Below are 23,776 nucleotides of genomic sequence, written 5' to 3'. Positions count from 1 at the left end.
TGCCCCTTTCCTATTTTTTTAAAGTAATAGAAGGTCTTCGCAACGAATTTTATGACTGTGGCACTGATTATTCTATTATTTAGTAAATTTAGATAAATAAATGTTTGTAAATTACATAGTTATTTATAATATTCACTCATATTTTGAATTAAAAAATATAATATATAGGGTGTTTTTATTTAAATTTGGGAAAAATTTTTTATAACAAAATATTTATCTTAGTAGGAGGCTTAAGCCCCCCCCCCCCCTCCCTTCCCACCGAGGGGCGCATTCGTTGGTATAAGTCGATAATCAGGTTCAAAATGTGATCATAATAAAGTTGAAATAAAAATAAAAAATAAATTTTTAGCTCATTGCAAAATTGTACTTATAACTCCCTAAAATACTAATGTTAATAGTATTTAGGTCCTCAAAATAATAGTAAATTGCATTAAAAATACAATAGGAAAGAAAAGTATCGGTAAGTAACAGTGATAATTATCCGTTATCTTACATGTTGATGATAATATTATTTTTCAATACAAATCAACGCTGCTATAAATAGACCTATTTATTTTTTATTGTAAAAAATTATATTGCCATAAATTTTATATACTATTTCAGTAGAATCAATTATTTTTAAATAGTTAATTTAAAGATGCTTCTATTAAATTAAAATATTTTCACAATATTGGTTGATCAGAAGCTTATATAAAAGGTTGAATATTGATAACGCTTTAGTAATACCTTTCTCTAGAAACGATTACCTGTAGAGAGGGTTAGAAAATAAATATATATAGTAAAAAAAGTGCTCAAGTGTTGAGGTTGATGGCTAATGTAAATCGGAAAAGAGGGTAGGGGGATGTTTATTAAAATATAGAGGGACTTGGTAAAGGAAACTATGATAATGTAAAAATTAGAGCTAGATAACCCCCAAAGCAGAAATGAGTAGGGCGAAGAATGTTCCCTGTGATAAATACAATCTTATCTATTTCTAAATATATGGCCCTTCCTTCCTTTTACCATTAGCTAGGATTAATCTAAGATATATGAATCTATTTAATAATTTTCTTATATTTATAATTCACTCAATTTTTTTCAAAAATATATCGTATAATTTCATTTTTTTTAAAAAAAACTATCTAAGTGATTATCATACATTTCTCGAATTTATTCCTTAAAAAATAATTTGAATAATTTCAATGTCGAAATGATTTTGAATTAAGATGTTTAAGGACCATGCTTGGTTATATTATCTCAAAAATTTGTATTTATGTGGCAAATTAAAAAATTGCAACCTAAATCGAAATGACATTAACTCTAGCAATATTCAAAATAAAATAATTAAAGCTCAGCCATTAAAATTAACTCTCTCATATCTTGTAATGAATGAAAAAAATGAAAATATAAAGAAACCTCCATCTAATTCAAATATCAATATGGGTAAAATTTATTTTATTAGATATATGATTTAGAATTGTTTGTCTATGAATATTTACCTTATATATTATTTTAAGAGATATAAATCTTCAATGTAGATTTTTGGAAAAAATAGATTTAATTTAGTATTTAAATTAATAAAGGAATATATATAAAAAAAATAGTAACATCTTTCCTTATTTAGGAATTTTTTCATTTGACTTGACAAATTTTTTTTGTTTATTATTGCTATTTATGATTTTTGGATATTGGTTAAAATTGAAAGTATTTACCTATACTGACAATACTATATTGCTGTATTTTTGTCTGACTATCAATGGCAAAAAGATGATACGACCAAACCCCCTTAAAAACTAATCAGACCCCTAATAAAAAAAATTTGTAGCCTTTGGCCATTAATTTCATAAGCCTCTATTTTTTAAGGTAAATACTTATATAACCCAAACTTTATTCTGAAGTAATCTCTGCTATTGTTATACTACTGATGATCTGTACAGTACCATGAATATAATAATCAAGATAATCTTTTTATATCTTGTACATTATATATTTTTTTGATATTTATAATAAGTTATTTATCAGTATTGAATATATGCTTTATTAAGAATGTTGTAACCTTTTTATTTTCTTGATAATAAGGATACTTTTATATTTATTTGAAAAAATCAATATTCCATTTTTTTCCTGTGGATTCTTACAATAATTTTGGTGTTTTTCCTTCCTATCTTTATTTTTTAAATTACTTCCAAATTTACTGTTAGATGCAAATTAGATAATTCAATTTTATGAATTCTTGTCCATATTTATATTATTCTAAAATATATTTATTTATATTTTGGTGTCCCTAAAATTTTAATTATCCTTTGAAAATATATTTGGTTACAAAATTATAAAAATTGGGTGATTTTGATGTTTAATTTTTTTTAATGATGTCTCTGAAATTTTATTTTATTATAGTTGTCACTTGTCAAACTCAAAATACATGTGTTTGCTAATATTTTCGAAAAATTTTAAGAGAATGAATTTTGTTATTTATTTGGAATTTTTATATCAGCTCAGTGAAACTTTAACATATATATGGTATTTCTGTTGTTGGTTTAGTTAGTACATATCATTTCCACTTTTATTGTTGATTTATTAAGAGCAATTTATTGGAAAGTATGTTGATATTAATTTTTTTTGTGAACTACATATTATCTTGACCTCATCAATCACTTTTTGGCCTTTTTAAAAAAGTTGTTAACTTTTTTATAAATTATTGATTATGATAACATATTTTATACATTTTTTGAAGAGGGGGGGGGGGGTGTAGGGATTTTTTTATAGCATAGAATATTATTTACAGAAACAGGCAAATTTCCAGAGAAGGTACACCTTAACACCTCCATCTTCCCTCTTTCTATCCCCTCACTATGCCTATAGCCAATGATTATATAGAATAAATATTATTAGATTTACACATTATAAAATAATATTTCAAACCAGATTCTTTATTTTTTAAGATATTCACCTACTCAATTATTAGCAATAGCCATTTCATTATTCTCTTTGATATTTTTAATTTTATATATATGTAAAGGGCCCTTGACATCCATATTAAATTAGAAATATTTAGGTTAACAGGCTTTTACTGAGATCAATCTTGATAAGCTTTCAGTTTAAGGATTCTTAAGTCTATATAATGCTTATTTATTCATATCTAACTTATTTTAAACATCTAAGGTGAACCTCACCAAATTGTACGCTCTGATCTTCTAGACTTTTAACCAGGAATAGAAATCTGTGTTAAAGATGTTTTTTTTTAAATTTTCACTATTTATCAACCTTTATCAAATTTATGAGCCTATAAACCTATTTTGCGCTAGGCAGTATATTGCAGGATCACACACCTGTGGAATTTTTTTTAATTTTCAGTTTGAAACATTTCCATCCTATTACTGAGCTCCTGTAAATCGTGTCATACTCGTTTAATATAAATCCTCTATAGATTCTTGTTTCTCATAATATGGCACATTCAAGTTTTTCGTACAATTTTCTTTTTTTTATCTAAAGAATATACCCGACATAGATGCATCTAGAATTTTGATAAGCGCTATTAGGTAGCTTTTCCTGCATAAAATTCATTGTAGGTTTTTAGGTCCACTTATTGTAGACCTTTGGCTATATTAGATTTTTTTAAAATAAAATATAAATTTGTGGTTTCACTTATCTAAAAATCATGAATTATATTTGTTATTTTTAAAAATTTATTAACTAGGGTAAAGTCAAAATTTTATTCATTTTAACCTCATCTTCATATAGGACTGTATTATGCTTTACAGAGATGTTATAAGTTGATCTGATATTTAATCTTACCAAGTTTTTGATATTTTTAAATGGTAATATTTTCTAACAGATGATTAATCTTTGATTCGAGCGTCATTATAAATATATATTTACTTGTTTAATATTTAAATATTATTATGAAGGTTTCTAAAAATTCCAATTGAAACAAGCGGGTCTGGAGGGAAAAGTTTGTATATTAAGCTTTGTTATATTATATTATTTTTTATATTGCAATTATTGGAGAGACAATTTGTTTAGCTCTAATAAGATATCATCTATCTACCCTATTGCTAATCGAGGAGGAGGAGTACCTCTAAAATGATTGTGTATAAAGGAATATTAATCTTTGCCATGACAATGAATGATTTTTTTATAACATCACTCATTGCAAATTTCGAGAATATTTAAAATTAAAAATAATAATCGGAATTCTCTGAATTTAATTTGTACTGAGGAAAATAAGTGAAATATATTTCTAATATTCATATTCTAATCAGGATTTGATACAAAAAATATATAGTGTATAAATATTTTTGGCAGTATTCTCTTCGTGATTTTAAATCGCTAATAAAAAAGAAATTATTAAAACTCTGATGCCCATATTTTTCATCAACCTAAATATCTTAAGCAAAATATAGATTGAGTTCTAAGATGTTAATTTTAAAGATTTTGAACTTTTTTTTTAGAAATAGAAGGGGATGATTGTCATCCGCAGAAGGACATTTATAAATCTATTTTACTAACGTCAAACTAGATTTTGTTAATCCACATAGAATATCTATTTTACCAATGCATATTTAAATTCAAAGATATTTTTTATGTCCATATTTTCTATTAAAATAAGGCTTAATTCGTTTTTCGATAAAGTTTTGAATGTTATCGCGAATAATTTTTTGACAACAACTTTATAAAATAACATGAATTTTTTAAGTAATTTGCTGACTTTTCTATTTCTTTTGGACATCTAATATACCCTTTAAATGTTGTTACAAGGCTAAAATTTTAATCTTTAAATCATAAACACGAAGAATCGGTAAAGGATATAAAATGGGGGAGGGGAGGGATGAACCTGGGTCGAAAGATTATCTCTTAATTTGGGATATCTGCTTCAAATTAGTGTTGTTAAAAAGCCCTATTCGGGTCGATTTAAAAAAACGTCCCGATTAACATTATAACCTAATAATATTATGTAAGCCTAAAGATTTTGCTCATAGCTGACAGAAATGCAGGACTATTTGCCATTATTTTAGCTAAAATATTAATCGGGCTTTTTAACAACAATACTTCAAATATCTCATTCTAAATACGCCCCCCCCTCTTTCCCATATTTTGAGCATAATATGAATCGCATTGAATAATTTTTTTGTTGCTTCCTAACCCTGCATTCAACCGGTAATAATCTTTTGTTTTGTGATTGCACTTTTATCTTTTGAAGGTCAATTTACAATTTTCTTGTTTATACCTTATAATTTTATAAATACATGCATAGCAGAGTTGAGTGCTAGTATTTTAATTTTTACTTTTGAAAAAAAAAATTCTCTATCGTTGTGATTTATTTATTATCATTTTGGCTAATTTTGAAGTAATTGATTTGATTTGTAATAATTGATTTTTGAAATATTGCGAGAAATCAAATATTGAGTGTTTTTTTAAAAAAATATATATATATAAATAATGATAAATTACAAATCGGAAAATAATAATTTTATTTTTTAAAAATAAATATTTCTATCAAAAACTTTCCGGAGCTGAACGAGATAGATATTTAAAATCTATTTGCCCAAAATATTTAAAATGAAGGAATAAGTAGGGGCTGGGCTATAAATTTTTTAAAAAAAAATCTATAGTACCCACCATAGGAATAAAAAGAACAAGGGCTGATTTTTTTAAAAAAGGGGCCTAGTTGGAAAATGGAAAGATTTTTCAAATATGAGCCAGGACTAAAAATCTGCTTCTGGTCTTTTTATATATAAAAAAAATCTAACAACTCACCCAGCATATCTACCGCTGTCTTTTTACTCGTTTAACCATTCATAGCAGTGAAAAAAATAATAATATGAAAGTCTAGGTAGGGTTCCCTCGTTCCCCAATTTAGATACGCTATATCGTAGAATTATTTATTTAGACCTTAACCTTTACTTTAAGATTTTATTGTTATTTTAAATTTTAGGACAGCTTTTGCCAAGAAAGTCAAAAAGGTGACAAATTATTTTAAAATGTTATAATATGAAATATTAAAAAAAATATAATAATTGATGAGGTAGAATGTTTATCTAAAGTTCTAATATAATTTTTAATTAATAAAAATGATAAAAAAGTGTTAATTTATGTTATGACCAGGTGGAGTTTATGCAGACTCCGAGCTCCAAAAAACCATTATAACTCATTAACCACCGAAAAAATCAAAATTAATTTTGATTACTTTACCTAAGAATATTAAGCTACTAAAAGTTCCAAGCAGAAATATAGAAAGAATATATGAGTAATAACGTTTTTAAATGGCTGCTATCTACATAGTCCCACATAAAAGGGTTAAAGAGATATAGTGACGGCCATGATGGAAAGATGAGCATCTATCCTAATACTTTGGTCTTTAATGATAATTTTCTTCTTCTTTACCTATAATAATAAAATTAATTAAATTTTAATTAATTTATTTATTGAGAAAATCATTTATATTTTTTCTTAATTAATTCATGGATTCTACTGCTTTCGGCGAGTTTTAGAAGAAATAAAAATTGATTTTAAAAAAAATCGCCGTGAATAAGCACCTTATATGCCATAACGAATAATTATTTTAAATTTTATAGCTGCTATGCTAAAATCGGAAACGTTCGGCTTAAAGCTGAAACTTGGATCGTCTTTTTCAAATATATAACCAATTTTATTTATTAACTGAAAAGAGAAGATTTAAAGCCTGAAAAATGAAATACATTTTTTTGGATTAACTAATTATTTTTGGGCTTTACTACGGCAAATACAAATATGTCAACGGTGTAGTCGTAATTTATTATATTTTTTAAAATAAACTTAATTACACAAAAAAAATTATAAAGTAAAAAGACCCAAATTTTTTCCCCTTCATTTATGAGTGGTTAATTATTATTTTTGGTAACGGCCATTATAATCGGAGTAGAATTTAAAATATCGTTACATAAATGTTATCTTTCCTGTTACTATTATATCCATAATTACTCGAACAAAATTTAAATTGTTATATAAATTACTAAGCAAAATAGCCAATTCAAAATTAAAATAATATTTCGTAAAATTTTCCGTTTTATACGAAAATTCAACATCAACTAATCAATTTACCCAATTTTTTTTTTACGCAATCTTTGAACTTAAAAAAAAATTGAAGTGTATTAAGCCAAATTGGCAAATCGTTCAGCGGGAAAACCTCGAGCAATTTTATTCTGCGTCATAAATTTTATATTTTATTCTTCCGAATCATTTTTTTTGCGTTCATTTCCTATCCTTACTATAAAACGTTATTAGTATATATTTTTTTATATAGATATTTAAATAAATTATATAGTTACATTTTTATATCGATAATCAGAATTATCGATTTAAGTTTATTGTGTTTGTGTAATTATTAAAAAAAAAATTTTTAAATAAAGTTTTTTATTTATTGGTTTTTAAGAAATAAATAATAATATTGCCTTTTATATAATTAAAAAAAATAAAAGAAAAAAGAAGATTATGCGTTAGTTATTCGGGTTCAGTAATATTTAGCGTGTAAAATTTCTTCAGGCGGCCAATCAGAAAGTATTTTACACCCTAGCTTAATGATTCGTGTAAAAGACTGGCATACCCATTCCGACCTTGAATAATTAATATATCATCGTATAAGGTCAAGGTCACAATAATATATCCTCTTACCTTTGTGATGTTTTTTGTGACCAATCCTTATCAGTTTCCTTTTTAGCTAAATTTTAACCAATCCGAGCCGAATAAAAAAATTTGCATGTTCTCTTAAAATATTCAAAAAGGAAATATTTAAAAATTTAAGTGATAATAAAATTCTTCTTTTTTAAAAAAAAAATTATGCCCAACAATTTTAAACACTGAACTAATATTAACCTCTTGCACCAACTAATATATACTGCACTAAAAAGGAATGATTTTCCCAGTAAATTTACACAGCTTTACTATAATATATAGAATAAACATTTACCATAATAAACATAGAATCTTCAAGCAATTCCTCCTCAGCTTCTCAGACACCCTTCCACTCTGCTCAGTCTTCCCCTTCTCTTCCTTCTCCCATCACGAATAATCCTTATTTTTCCGTCGCGGATATCTCCTCGAAAGATACTGAGAAAATAGATTCGCCAAATATGTATGAATCCTCTTCTCTCAGCACCAGTACAAATCTTGTTGATCACGATGTTAAGGGTAATAATGATTCGGGAGATAGAAATTCCTCAAACGTTGTCGCAAACAACTCTGCCGATAATATACCCGCACTGGATTCAAATAAAGATCGATCTCTAATACAAGATCAAACAGTGAGTTCTAACACTATTGCTACCCCCACACTACCCCGTCCTCCTAAGCGCTCATTGGCCCGTTTCGAGACTATCGTACCGGAAACTGCCAGCGAGTCGGATCAAACATCCTCTCCTGTTTCACCCGAGCTACGCAAATACTTTATTAAAAAAACTTTCCACCCCAAAGCGCACATCCCCACTAACGATTCTAGTCAATTAGACTATTTTCCCACCACGAACATCATCCAATCTAGTCCCGACTCTACATCACAACCAACCAAAGACTCGGACACCATGTCGGTCTCTCCCCAAAACAATGAAATGAACAAAAACTACTTCGAAGCCGATTTTGATGACCAGGAGCCGAACGGGCCGGAATTCGAAATAAGACGTACCTTGAGTCTTAAATCTAATCTGCAGGTGAAGCCAAAGAGCGGAAAAAAGGTTGTCAGGTATAAAATTAAGACTTATTTTAAAAAAGCTCGTGTCCTGGTTTGCTTTATCTTTCCAAATTAATACATCTAAATGAAAATATAATATTTATTTGAACCGAAAAAATATATAAATTAAAGTTAATATTTATTTAATGTACACACTTTAAAACAAAACAAAAATTAGTTCAAAATCTGTTTAGCCTCTGCTACATAAAAATTAAAAGGTAAGACAAACGAGGACGTGGTCTGATTACTTTATTATTTTAGAGTTTTTAGAAAATATCCATTTAAAACGAATTCACAAGAGATTCTCTTACGTATAGAATTAACATGTTAACGATAAAATAATCATCATTATTTTTGTTACACTTGCACTAACTGCAATATTATAGTATAATTTATTTTATACATTTTATCAGATTCGCCGACTCGTTAGGTCTGGATTTGGAAGTCGTTCGCATGTACCCAGATATGGACCAGCCACCTCCTATGGATTCTTTAACTCATGACGCTATAAAGGCCCTAGAAACGTCCCCGAAAACTATCGAATCTATCCTATCTCCAACTCCTCCTTCAACTCCCCCCAGTATTAAACAAGTTAATTCACCTTCTCTTCAACCAACACTGCCAATTTCTCTAGATAATGTTCAATCTACCCCGACCACTTTACACCAAGCCAAAATTCCAGCTAACACTGGTCTCAAACACCACAGGAGTAATAAGCATCACTCCAAACTCGATTCCAACATGAGCCTATTGTATTCCACTGCTTTGCCCTTTTTCCCCTTTGGAGATTACATTTACCAAGGTATGCATAGCCCGATCAACCCGGGCCAAACGAATACGTATCCTACCGTCGGTAGCAATTTGTATCATTCCAAAAATTTATTCTTTTCTCCTTATGATCACTTGGCCTTTCCCACTCGGCACATCTCTTCACCCTTTAAAATAGGGAACGCCATGTCCGGCAAATATTTGTCACCCACATTTCCGCAACCTGGAAAGGCTTTCAACTTTCTCAAGCGCGTTAAAGATCAAAAGGTTAAATTGAATTTTTTTAAAATTCATTTAAAAAAATTTAAAGGGAGTTGGTAAATTAAACCACAAAAAAATATTCTGGATTTTATTTAGCCTAAAATAAAAATATTTAAAACATGTCATAATAACCACGTATTATCAATAATCTAAAAAATATTATGCTGAATTCTAACATTTCCAATCAATCACTACATTTAAAGATAATCATCCATTTTTTTATTCACCGTATTCTGGACACATGTCTAATCTTAACAACTGTTAAAAGACAAATATGAATCTATTAAAATACATTATTTTTTTGGCTGACTTAAAATATTTATTATATCATCAGCGTCGTTATTCTTTTTTTATGCTAAAAGTATTCATAATCTAGATTTTCATTAGATTAAAATTGTTTTCTTGTCATCGTAAAATCTGGTCCTGTTCTATGCATGTCAAATTCATAAATAAATTCGAATATAAAATGAAGTTTTAACAATTGGCATTATTAATCTACTAGCACTCTATTCAAATAAACAAAAAAATTCATCGCATTTTGAACTTAAATTTTTTGAAAATTGATTTTAATAAACTTATTTTCAAATTCAGAAAGAAAAAAAATTTGATCGGGAAGATACATTAGTCTCGCTAAATTTCTTCCTTGAATTCGATTGCGAATGAATTGTATATATTTTTTTTTCACCGCAAATTTATACCCTAAAATTTTGGGACTAATTTTTTTTATATTAAATAAAATATATATATTTATTGAAATGAAATATTATTTTATTTTAATATAATTTTTTTAATCCTCCAAAGTGTACAGCTGCTTCAATGATCTAGTTATATTCAATAATATTGATTGGAATATAATATTTTTTTAAAAAAAATATAATCTATTGTTATCTCCTAAATATTGTTTTTCCCATTTTCGCTCCAAAAAAAATTTCCGGGCTGCGGTGAATAGTATTAACTTCCTTTTGTTAAAATAAATTGTCATCATATCACACGTACAAAATTTATTTATAAAATGTATTTTTGATGCCATTTGCGTCATCGATTTTTTTTTGACAAAATTAATCGCCAACGTCCTTGCTGGTTGCTAGTTTTGAATATATAATTTAAAACATACGAATCTATCAAACATTACGTTATTGCACAGCTTTTGTTCGACCTTCAATTATTTTAAAACTTGATTTGAATCAGGCCTGTGCCGATCCACAAATTTTTCACCAATATTTATACAATATCTATCAGATACCGATGCGATATTTAGATTAATTTTATTTAGCATCTATCTTTGAACCAATGCCATACATATGAAATCAATATTTTCTCATAAAAACGTTTAACTGTAAGCTACGGGCAAAATTATATAATCGCCAATTTATTTTGCCATACCTGAACCGCGAACATTTTGAAGCGAATATATTTTAGCGAAACCTATATCGCGAACTGTTTATAGCGTATTTTTTACCGCTAATGTTTTTCGCTATTATTATCGGGAGAGTTGTACCGCAAAGTAATAATATATTGCGAATGTATTTATTAAATGAAAAATAATATGTCTAATAATAATTTACCCATATAAGTGTTCTTAAATCATAAGCGCGTGTTTTAAAGTCATTTCGTTACTTATTATTTATTGAATATGACCTTTATTTCAAAATATTTGCTATAATTAATTTATTTTTAATTAAATTTTCAAAATTTATGTTGAAGTAAGAGGGGGTAAAATTTATTAGGGTAAACGACTGAATCCAAAATGCCCCCTCTACATTCATAACAACCATGAGTGTGAGAGATCAGGGAAAAATCAGTTATTTTTTGATCACTTAATTTTTTCTTTTTTTTACTCAAGATTAAAAATACTGAAAGCTAAAAATTTTATCAGGTTTTCTCGCAATATTTTTTAAAAAATTTTCTTGAATATTGTGTCAATAAGAAAAGTGAATTAAATCTCTTATTTCTCTAGAAAATTGTTGTTCTTTTATCTCAACCCCGTGAACTATTTTTTTTTTTACTTAATAAATTTCATTCGAATAGTAATTATATATATTTTGATATAAGATTTTTAAAACAAATTTCATGTAAATTCTTACCACATTTTTTCCATGCCTTCCTATCATTTTTTTAACATAATTTATATCTATATAATTTTATCATATTTTGCCACCCCTTTCTGACCTTTTTCCATATTTTAATGAATAAAAATAACTCAAGGTTATGATCAAAAAATATTTCATTGGATTAGATAAATTTGCGGTTGTTTCTGAAGAAAGAGAGAATTTTGGGATATTGAGGAAATAGATCATTTGTATTCCAGTTTATAATTGTTTCAGTGAATGATTTTATCATTATAAACGATTTTCCCACGTGATTAAAGCTTCATGGTTGTCTGAGAACCATTGACATCTCATCCCCCTTACTTTAGTTCTTATCACTAGTTGGCTCAAAAAAAATAGTGTTGCTTGTTAATATTTATTTTCTAATAATGACTAAATAGTGTTATTTATTTTTCTTTCTCTTTAGCTTTCACCTTTTTTGTGATAAACTCCTTCAAAATCTCTCTCCACTTTATGTTATTCTTACTATCTCTTTTATCTAATTTATTCTTCTTTATATTGGCTCTAACTTTATGGCCCCATTGAAGTTTTGGCCTTCCTCTTTTACGTTTGCCCATCACTTCCAAACTCTCAACTTTATTTCCTATGTAGTTCATAGGCCTTCTCATTGTGTGCCCATACCACCTAAGTCTTTTTACCATTAACTTAGCCTTAATGGGCACTACCTTTAAACTACTTAGTATTCTTGTACTGCGCACTTTATCCTTTCTTGTTACCCCCGCAAACATCCTCAGCATTCTCATCTCCTTAGTTTTTAGACTTCTCTCGTCTGATTCTTTGGTTGGCCATGTTTTCGAACTATATAAAATAGTTGGTTGTACTATGGAACTGTAAATTTTTCCCTTTAATTTGTGTGGTAAAGATCTCCACTTTAACCACCCTTGATTAATCTTACTCTTTATCTCTATTGTGCCGTTTGTTTGTAAAGTGGAGCCCAAATATTTGGAGCTTTCAATTGCCGATATCTGCCATTCATTTATATCAATATTCTCTGTTTCATCTCCTCCTATTACCATATACTCCGTCTTTTCTCTATTTACTTTTAATCCGTGCGTTTCTAGGATATTTATCCAACTCACTAATCTTTTTTCATTTCATCCTTAGATTCGGCAAGTATCACAATATCATCTGCAAATATCATATTCCACGGGACTGTTTGAGGTATAGACTGTGCCAATACATCTATTACTGTAATGAAGAGAAGTTGGCTGAGAGCCGACCCTTGATGAACTCCTTCGGCTATTGTGAAGCCTGCTGAAGTACCTGTTGTGCTACGGACCATTGTTGTATGGCCCATATACATATCCTGTATTATTCTTATATATTTTCGGAAACCTTTTTGTGGCGTAGTTCCCACCAGATAAGTTTTCTTGGGATTCTATCGAAGGCCTTTTCTAGATCGAGAAAGACCACGTGTAGCTTTTTGTTCTTTTCCCTGTATTTTTCACTCATTTGCCTAATTGCGTGGATAGCATCGGTTGTTGATCTATAAAGCCAAACTGTCTCTCCTATTTCGATTATATCTCTTAATCTTTTTTCTATTATTTTTTCGTATAGTTTTAGACAGTGTGACATTAGTTTTATGCCCCTGTAATTTTGACAATTGTGTGGATCCCCTTTATTTTTGAAGATAGGAACTAGATAGCTCTGCCTCCATTTTTGGGGAACCTCTTCATTTCCAAGTATTTTATTGTAAAGATTTGTGAGGAGATGTATTCCATCATCTCCTAGTGCTTTAAGGCTTTCTATTGGAATATCGTCTGGACCCCTAGCTTTGTTGTTTTTCATATGCTTGAGGCATGTGATTATTTCTTGTTCTGTTATAGGTTGTACAAGGTTTTGACATGGGGAGTGTTCGTCTAGATGTAATATGTGGGGATTAAAGTTGAGAAGCTCCTGAATATATTCTTTCCATCTATTCATTATTTCTTTTCCCTTTATTATCAATTTCCCATCTTTATTTTTGATTACTTTCGGAGCTCCGTTTATATCTCTAGAGTTCTTTTCTCTCTGTTCTAATCTGTATATTTTATTTTGCCCTTCTTTGGTATGTAGATCTTCGTATGTCATCGTATGCCATAGATTTGGCCCTAGCCACCACCTTTGTAGTTCTCTTGGATTATTTGTAATCAGTCTTGTCATCTGGGTTTTTGGATTTCTACCATATTTTATAAAGGGCTTTTTTCTCCTGTATAGTGGTTTGTACCTCTTCATTCTACCACCATAGTTCTTTGTATGATTTGTTACCTCCCCTTGTCAAGCCTAGTGTCGATTTGGCAGTGTCTATTAATCTGGATAAAAGGTCTGTCCACATTTTTTCACTGACTTGTGAGGAATCTATTGTTTCAATGTTTGCATTGATTGCAAAGGCATCTGTCATTGTTTTTAATTTGCCCCAAGTGTTATATAAACACTTATATGATTTATAGTTTATAAATAATTGGACAATATTGTTATAAATTTTAAAATATAATTGATTTGATACCTGTTTGAGTTACCGGTGTTCCAATATCACACGAATGATTAAATGATTTAACCCAAATGTATATGAAAACAAAAAAATGCTATATATAATTACTTAAAAAGTCAGGACTAGATGTATGCAAAGGACGGGTTTTTTCTAAAACAAATAAACATTGGGCTGGTGGGCTAAAAAATATTTTTTGACAATTTTCTGGCGAAATGAGCAAAATAGATTCTTATTTATTGAAATTTTTTAGTTTAATTAATACATTAAAAGAAATAAAGAGCAAACCATCCATTAAAATCATTTAATATTGGGGAGATTGCCGGGTGAATTATAACAAAAGAACCTTAGGTGGACGTGGAGTTAAGAAAATTTAAGAACAAGTGGACTGGCTTGTTGGCCAAAACCCGCCTTTTGCAGATCTATTCTAAACAATATTTAAAAAAATTAAATATTTTTAAAAAATGTCGCTTCAAATTTAAATAACAAAGCATTTTTTAAGAAAAACACAACGCTAGACGCTTCTGCTCAATTTGTAATCAGTGTTATTTTTTTTTTTAACAAAATGTAATTGATACAAATCAATAATTTTTATTGAAGATAAAATATAACAGCGAATAAATAGTTTAAAATAAAAAATATTAAATATAAAATGTTCCAGATTTTTAAAAAAAAAATTGTAAATGCTCCGATATCGGACCCAGCTAACGAGTCAAATATTAATTTATTTTTATTTTTTTTTTGCTGGAGGAATTTATATTTTGGGGAAAAGCCTCTATTTTTTTACCATAATAGTTCTTAATGAGTAACAATATCAAAGACAATTTAAGGTCAACATTCTCTACATTTCGAAAAGAAAACTTTCAAAAATTAAATATAAATTAATAAAATATTTTTTAATTTTTTTAGAGATTGTATTTATCTATAAAATAAATCCTTTTTTGTGGCATGGTCTCTACATCCCGATTGAAGCACACAAAGCTGGTTCAATTCATAGTTTTTTTTCTAGAACTTTGGACAAGTTAGGGTCAAAAGGCTGGTTAATGACTTAAAACTGATGAATTAATAAGTAATTAGTACTAATCAGACAATAAATATTGGCTCAACTCAGATATCACTTTCACCAGTATAATGAACCTAATAATTAATATAAAGCCTGCTGTTTTAATGCACGATCCCTATAAAATAAAACTTCAAGGAAAGCATAAGAGACAGATAGCATTTAAATTATATTCATATAATAATTTTTTTTAAAAGTTCAAGAATTTTATAAATTCATAAGGGTTTAAAAAAAATACAAAACTTTATTATTAAATCGATTTTTTAACCAATTTTTAAAAATTATGATTTAATCAATATTATGTTTAAAATAATTTTTTTTAAATAACACTATAGTAATTATCGCGCGATTGTTTTGGCGATAGTTTTCACTATACTGTCTTCTCAATTTGGGTTTCACGATTATGACTTCGTTATAAAATTTTCGCTGTTATTCCGTCAAAAAGTTTGCGGTTAGGGTTGCGCTATATTTGACTCGCGGAATAGTATTTGCGATAATTTTCACTATAAAACACATTCGTTATATTATAAACATTCGCGATAAAGGTTTCATGGAAAAGTGTTTCGCGATAAAAAACTTCGCTGAAGTTATATACAACCAAATATCGGCGCCAATAAAATTTGTTAAATTTTTAACTTAATTAGAAAAATGCAGGCTCAAAACATGGACCTGCACAAACTAGATCGATTTTTCCAAAATTTAAATAATTTTCAATTTTCCCTTTTGAAGCAATATAGGATCCGAACCTGAACCGAACCGTTAAACCGCTAAAAACCTGTATTTTTTATCGAACCTAAACCTCTAAAAAATTCTTAGCCAAACCGCTAAAATGCCTCTGAACCGGTTTGAGTCTCATAATTTTATGCTTATAAAATAATGTGTAAGTTATTACTAGTAGTATATTGCAAAAATTTTAATTATATTCAAATTGTTTTAAAAATTATTAACAATCACATTTGATGATAAACGTCAGTTATAATTTTTATAAACTTTAGTATATTGCCATTTTGCAATATTTTTAAAATATTTTAAGCTTATAAATTATAATGCCTAGAAAAAAATTTAATCTAATATATTAGGGATGTACCGATATTTTATATCGGATCGGATCGGGCCGATATTTCGCTCATTTTAAAATATCGGTTATCGGCAAATATTATAAAATTTTCCGATCCGATATAAAATGGCGCTTTTAACAAAATTTAAAAAAAGTTATATCTAAAAAACCATTTATTTTTATAAATAAAATCGAAATACATTTTTATGTTTAATTTTTTTAATAGAAATAATTAGTTAATAAACATTCTGCAATATAGTTTTTTTTTTCGCATTCTGTTTAAAAAAGTGTTCATTAATCTCTTCAGTATCTGTTTTTAGTGATGCTAGTGATATTAACAGTCCCCATCACCGCCGACATATCTCTGATATAAAAAGAAATCTTCGATATATTAATTTTAAATATTAATTTCAAATTTCATAATATATTTTTTTATTACTAATTATGTAAATAGATTAATGTTATTACTTATTATATAAATAATAGCAATTGAATTGAATATAAACTATAACTGACCATTATAATATATTTAAATGACATATGTTATGGTATAGTAAAATTATAGATGTTGTACTAATAAAAAGTATATTAAAAATTAAAACCGGTATCTTTGCAGAATACAAAATTAGATATGATATCGGGTCGGTTATCGGCCGATATCAATTTAATATCTGAAATATCGGATCGGATCGGCCTCCAAAAAGTGGTATCGGTACACCGCTATAATATATAAATTATTTACATATAGTATTATAAATGGCACATCAAATTTGATATCATACTGGCAATGCCAGCTACCCAAGTTAGTGTGGAAGGATGTTTTTCAACAATTAAATTTATATTATCTCCTTATAGATGTAATTTGAGTGAGACGAATTTTGAAAATATATTAATTGTGCAGCTTAGTAAAAAAAATTTAAGTAATTGTTCATATTTAAATTAATCATTGATATATTTATTTGTTTTATTTGTGCAATTAATAAAAATGAAGGTTTTTATTTTAATTATGAATAAAAAAAAATTTCCCTGATACATAATCCTAATGTAGGTTTGAATACAAATGTGTTCAAACCGGTTTTTAGAGGTTCGAACCGAACCGATATTTTTATTTTTTGCGAACCGAACCTGAACTTTGAACCGTTATTTTTATCTGAACCTGAACCATTCGTTTCGGTTTAGATCCCTGCAATATACAGCCAAAATTATTTAAGTAAATTTTAAAAACCTAGACCGTGCCATAAATAAATCAACAAATTAGGGCCGGATTACTTAAAAATAGGGATAAGAGTTAAAATAAGCAATATTTACATATCTATTTAACCTTATCACAATAAGATTTATAACTATTATAATTATTTAGGCTTGTTTATTTTTTTTATCGAATAAAAGTTAAATATGGGTATCAAATGAAAGCTAATAAAAAAAAATTTCTTACAGCTTTATCAATCATCACTCTAGGTTCTTGTATCTAGATCATAGAGGAGAGAGGGAGATTAATAAGCAAATTTTGTTGATAGGGATCATATAAAATAAAAAGATCTAATGACTAAAGATAAAATTTTAAAAACTAAGACAATGAGAGATATGGATAGGCAGGGACAGAATCAGGAGGGGATAGATTAAAAATGACCCATTATTTTTTAAACAAAATCTTATATTCTTACCAAATGCGACACTACTTACAATACAGATATTTGTTAATTTTTGTCAGAATGTTAAGTATGGGATAGACCATCTCCAGGGCCTTAGCTAGTTTTATAGGAGGAATTGTGGGGTGAGGGCTTAAATTTTTTGCGTGTTTTGATCAGAAATTGTAGCATTCATTATCGATAAAATTAGACCGGAAATTGCATATTTTGATCATTTTACATTTTTATGGTAAATAAGTAGATTAGAATATGAATAATATAATAAATAAAAACCTGTAATATATCTCAGTAAAATATAAAAATTTATAAATGACTAAAATAGTGATATTATCACTGAAAAATATAAATAATTTATAAATGAAAATTAATGATATTAAGTTTATTTTATGTAATATATATTTTTTATAACAAATCACTTCTAAATGTATGAAAATATCTAAAAAAGCAAAGAATATTTCATAGAGGGAGGGGGGATTACAATTCGTTGGGGAGAGGATTCTTCCCCTATTAGTTATGGCCCTATCCTTCTTTAAATTACAAAATGTTTTTAATGTTGAAAGAAGTCGCGAATTCGATTTTGAAGGTCTTTTTTAAAAATAAATGGTACATATAAAAAAAATACAAGAAATATCTAAAATCATCATGAATATTGATTTTTTTTCCATTTTGAAGATGTGGTTTGAATTATAATCAGCATGCGTCATACCCTTTCGTCATAGAATATATTATCTAAAAAGAAATACTTATATTTGTTTGAAGAAATAAATTATTATTTAAATTTGCTAGATTTATGATTATGAATGAACGATAATTTTTCTTATATATTATCGTCTGATTTCATGCATTTTACAAAAAGATTTTCCAAGATATACGGGTTATTATTTCTTTTTAAAATATGATAGTAAATTATTTGATTCGTTCAAATGGAATATAAATATAGTTAAAAAAATTTTTTTATAAGATCCCGTACCGGTTAATAACTGGAAGAACTAAGATTTTACTTGTGGAGATATGGGCTCATTGAAAAACGAATGGCCCTTTAAAAAGATTAAACACAATTCGTTATATTTGTACAAAAGATTTTGGCTTTAAAATAATTCGGATTATCGCTAAAAATTTATTAAGTTTAACAGAATAATTCATATTTAAAATTATGCAAAAAATATAGATAAGTATGGCAGCTTGACTTTAGGTGGAAAAAATTGAAAGTATAGTAAACCCTTTTTATATAGCCATTTCCGGTTACTTCCTGTTTTTTATATATTAAACTGATAGTATATTTGATGTCATATTAAATGATGCATTTGGCTTGATTATTTTCCCAAATATAAAAGTAAATGAAGTGTATTTTTTTTTTATCAATTTTCGGTTTTTAACGGCCCATATCTTCAGTAGTAATCAGAGTTTGAAATGTTAGGATATTTATGAATTAAATGGAAGTAATAATTCTGTTAACAAGTAAATTAAAAAAAATTATTATTCATTATTAATGAAGAATTTAAATTTCTATGACAAATCTCCCAGTGATTCGGACGACCATAATAAATATGAATGAAACTTGGAATGAAAGTTAAATAGATTGTATATTTTGTATAATATACAAATCCAAATTTTTTTTGCCCTAGCTAAAATATATCCCGAGTTATGGGCTTTCAGTTCGATGAGAGCCTTTTACTCTTTTAGCGAATCTCAAAATATTTTTGGTCTGTAGTAACTAATTATATATCATTCGTAGATCTCAAAATTCTCCTTTAAGAGAATACACAAATTGTTTTAAAAATATCTTCATATTATTTCGAAAAAGGCCTAATTTGAATCATCAAATATGGTTATTACCAATATATTTGAATATTTAATTAAGTAAAATATTAATGGAGAAAATAGAAAAATAATAATTTAGGGAATGATTAAATCAACCATAGTGGACGCTTCATTAATATATTTTCTTTTTAAATTGGGAATACAAAAAAAAGTATTTTTAAAATTTTTTTTTAGTATATATATATCTAATAATTTTATAAAAATATTAATGGTCAAGCCATTTATAATATAAAATGTTTATAGTTTTATTTAGAAAAATTTTTTATCCACAAAATTAAAAACTATATAAATTAAATTCCTGTTTTATCCATTAATATTTTTACTTAAACTTTTATATTATTAAACATATTTGGTTAATTTTATCGTTTGAATTAGGCCCATCTCAATATAATTTTTTTGTTTACCTGAAATGCTGAAAATATTTTGGCAATTAATTAAGGAGAAGTTTAAGGGTTATAAAATTTGTGACTTTAGACTAAATATTTATCTTGTAATTTGAGATTATTAAAGCCAAGATGGTGTCCTTATTGTATTTTGAAGATCCATAACTCCCGTTCTATTTGAGCTAGAGCTTTAAAATTCTTATCTTTACAAAATAAACAATTATATTTAACCTCCATGCCAAGTTTCATCCATTTTAAAAATGGTCGCCCTAGTCATTTTCCTTTTGTAAATTACGCAACGATTAATATCTCATCGCTTAAGCAAATCGCGCTTAATATAAATGTAGCGTAAATCCGTTGTAGAGCCCCTCTTATGACTTTTCGATAATATATATTTTAAATTTTTTTTAGCATAATATTGTTTTTTCGTTAAAAATATGTTAAGGTATGCCTTGAGGAAGTTATGGGCGAATCGGAAAAATGCGCAATTTCTGGACTCATCCGAGTAGAAAATTTATCGTTTCACAAAACAGTATACGTGAGGTACACTGTCGACGATTGGATTACCCGTTTCGATCACCTTTGCAATTACGTTCCTAACTCTACCTCGGTTTCCCCACTGTATTCCAAAGCCTCTAAGGGTTTGTTTTTATTGATTATTTTAAGATAATACTGTTTAAACTTGGAAAAAAGCCTACATAAGAAGGATATCAACAATAGTATTATAATATATTTGGCGATAGATCGAAATGTTAAATGAAGTTAATTATGAGTTATGATAAATAATGAAGAAGAAAATCCCTGTTTAAATTTTACCATTTCGGTTGATAATTAATTATGCGTAATAAGTTACACTTAATCATATTTTAATTATTTCCTATTCTTTTTTGCTTTTAAATTTAATGAAATTCTATGTAGCATACGGTTGTTGCGGTTTACCTCCTTAATCCTTAAAGAGAACAAGGTATCTTGTGTTAGTGGCAAATCGAACTTTATTGAAAAGGATTAAATACTTACGTTTGAAGATCATCCCTAGTTTCTATCTTGTTTCGCGTTGGACAAATAAAATTTTAAATCGAATCAAAAAGGCTTAAAAATAGTTTCCGGTTCCATAAAATTTTGAAAAGTTGATTCTGGCTCCGGTTCTTAAATTTGACGCTATTCCTGAATTTTTTTAAATAAAAATTAGGATTTCTTTTTTATATAAAATCGTAAATTACCGGGGGCGCGGATTTATGAGAGTTTAAAAAATTGGGATCCACCAAAATTAGAATTTTTTATTTAAAAGAAAATTTGGAGTTTATTAAATTTAGAATTTAATTGCAAAAAAAAAATTAATCGGGATACAGAAGACAGAAATCCTTAGAACTGGCATCAAAATCTTTAAATCCTCAGAACTGGGTAGGAGCCGAAACCAGAATCTCCCGGTTAACAATATTTAGGAACCCGAACCCTTTTTTCTGGTCCGAGCCCCAAATTCTGTTGAAAACATCATATACACATTTTAGCTTTTTTTAAAAAAATAAACATTGCAACCTATTTGTCTCACAAATTTATAACTTTAAATAAAACAGATATCATCGGCATGCAAAATCTCGAATTAAACTATGACGAAACGATATGCACCGATAAATTCTCCTTTACCATAGTAGTTCCCTTTTCCATGACTCCAGGTTCGAACCTATACCTATCCGTGCTTTACAGAACGAAAGGGAAAGATTACTGGGATAATAATTCCGGTCATAATTACCAGCTGAAATGCTATTCTTCTCCCACCGCGACTAGCACATCCAACGATCTTCAAAATATGCCCGATGAAAATAGACTTAATCAAGACAATGATGCATATTTAAATGATATGTGCTGATCCTTTCCGACAGTGTCTGTGCTATATGATTGAATTTTTTCGGAAAAATTGAGGCCTATGAAGTCTTAATCAGTGTAATATAAAGTGTCGTTTACTCCCATCTTTTAATAAATGGCTGTTTTTGTGTATATATAATATATATTTCGTATTCGGATTTGGATTTCACTGTTTGAAATGAGGCTCATAAAACCTTAATTATTGTAATAGTCGTGTAGTCCCACCTTTAAATATATGGCTGCTTTTGTATATATAATATATAATATATATGTTGTATTGGGATTTAGAATCCACGAGGGTTTGGAATATTTAATTTTTAAATCACATACTGAGGACGATTTTTAAATTAAAAATATCTGATTTGACCGGAAACGTATTTTAGTATATGTACAGTTCACAATAATTTCAGACATTTTTTTGCCACATTGAACTACTTTCAAATTTATATTTTTTATATATATAATTTTTTTTAAAATACACTCGTCTTCCCTAAATGATTTAAAATAGAAAGATTCTGATTCTCCACTAATTCCGCATCCCAAATACAACACATATATATATACATTATAATTTATTTAAAACTACATAGCTCCAACTCCGCTATTTTTTTAAATAGTCCATTTTTAAATTAAACAAAAATAATTAATAGAGTGCTGAAATTTATATCAATGCAAAATTAGATGAATTTGGTTTTTTATATTCAAAAATATTTTTTTTTATTTGTTTCCAAATTTCTTACCCTAGCATAATATGATTTTAAATACATGTGCTATTACTATAGGCCAGTATTTTTTCTAATAAACACTTCTACTTTTATAACCCTTTCCTCTTCCAACCATCCCCATTCATCTCAACCTATAACAAAAAATTGTTTGGCAATATGAATTATACATTTATACATACATATTATTTATTCAATATATTTAATATTCACAAAATTTTCTCATAATCATTTATGAAGAATGTTTGTCGGTCAACGGCAGAAACCTTTATATATTTTGATAATTTTTTTTCATGCCTAGAAAAACAGTACACGGGTCTCGTTAAGGCATAATCATATATATATTTTAGGAAATGAATTGAATCTCTTATATAAAATAGTAAAATTATATTTATTTTTCTAAATTCGCTTAATATATTTTTTTTAATAAAAAATATTGTTAATTTATAAGCCGTTCTTTCGGGAACTCGATGATACAATCATGAAAAAGAAAACAAAATTTATATTATATTAAAAATTAAACTATTTATTTTAATCCAAAATTTTATTCGTAAGCCCTTTATAACTTTTCTGACCTCCTCTTTGTGAAATAATTATAGTAATCATCATCATTGTGATAATATATTTTATTTTCCTTTATGTGGCGCTCTACTTTTTGTTGCAGATAAACGATATGGCAGCAATTTATAAAATTATAAAAAAAAAATATATATATAATAAAGATTTTAAAAAAAATATGTCATATTATTTGATTTTAAAATAAAAACTTGCAGGGTTTTGTAGAAACTCGAATGGAATGAAAATGAATTTTTGGATAAGAATTATAAAATATATAAATTATACCTAATAAATACTAGAAATAATGTATTATCCTTGACATACCTCCAAATTTTTTAAATCTTTTTTTACTGTTTGGGATAATAAAAATTTATTACAA

The 23,776-nt window shown here is 27.6% G+C and overlaps 1 protein-coding gene across 1 annotated transcript; it reads left to right on the top strand.

Annotated features, from left to right (window-relative positions):
* The first annotated feature begins 1,188 nt into the window (after positions 1-1,188).
* LOC135923740 (uncharacterized) lies at positions 1,189-23,514 on the top strand. The gene is made up of 5 exons (XM_065458655.1): positions 1,189-1,422; positions 7,939-8,692; positions 9,094-9,715; positions 20,700-20,895; positions 21,829-23,514. Exons 1-5 carry the CDS (start codon positions 1,206-1,208, stop codon positions 22,119-22,121), a joined length of 2,082 nt encoding a protein of 693 aa, XP_065314727.1. The 5' UTR covers positions 1,189-1,205; the 3' UTR covers positions 22,122-23,514.
* Positions 23,515-23,776: the final 262 nt, after the last annotated feature.

Source organism: Gordionus sp. m RMFG-2023, chromosome 2 (assembly GCF_954871325.1).
Source record: "Gordionus sp. m RMFG-2023 chromosome 2, tfGorSpeb1-WG-v2, whole genome shotgun sequence".
Classification (NCBI taxonomy): domain Eukaryota; kingdom Metazoa; phylum Nematomorpha; class Gordioida; order Chordodea; family Parachordodidae; genus Gordionus; species Gordionus sp. m RMFG-2023.
Note: the sequence above shows the minus strand (reverse complement) of the source record. Positions and strands in the feature narration are given on the sequence as shown.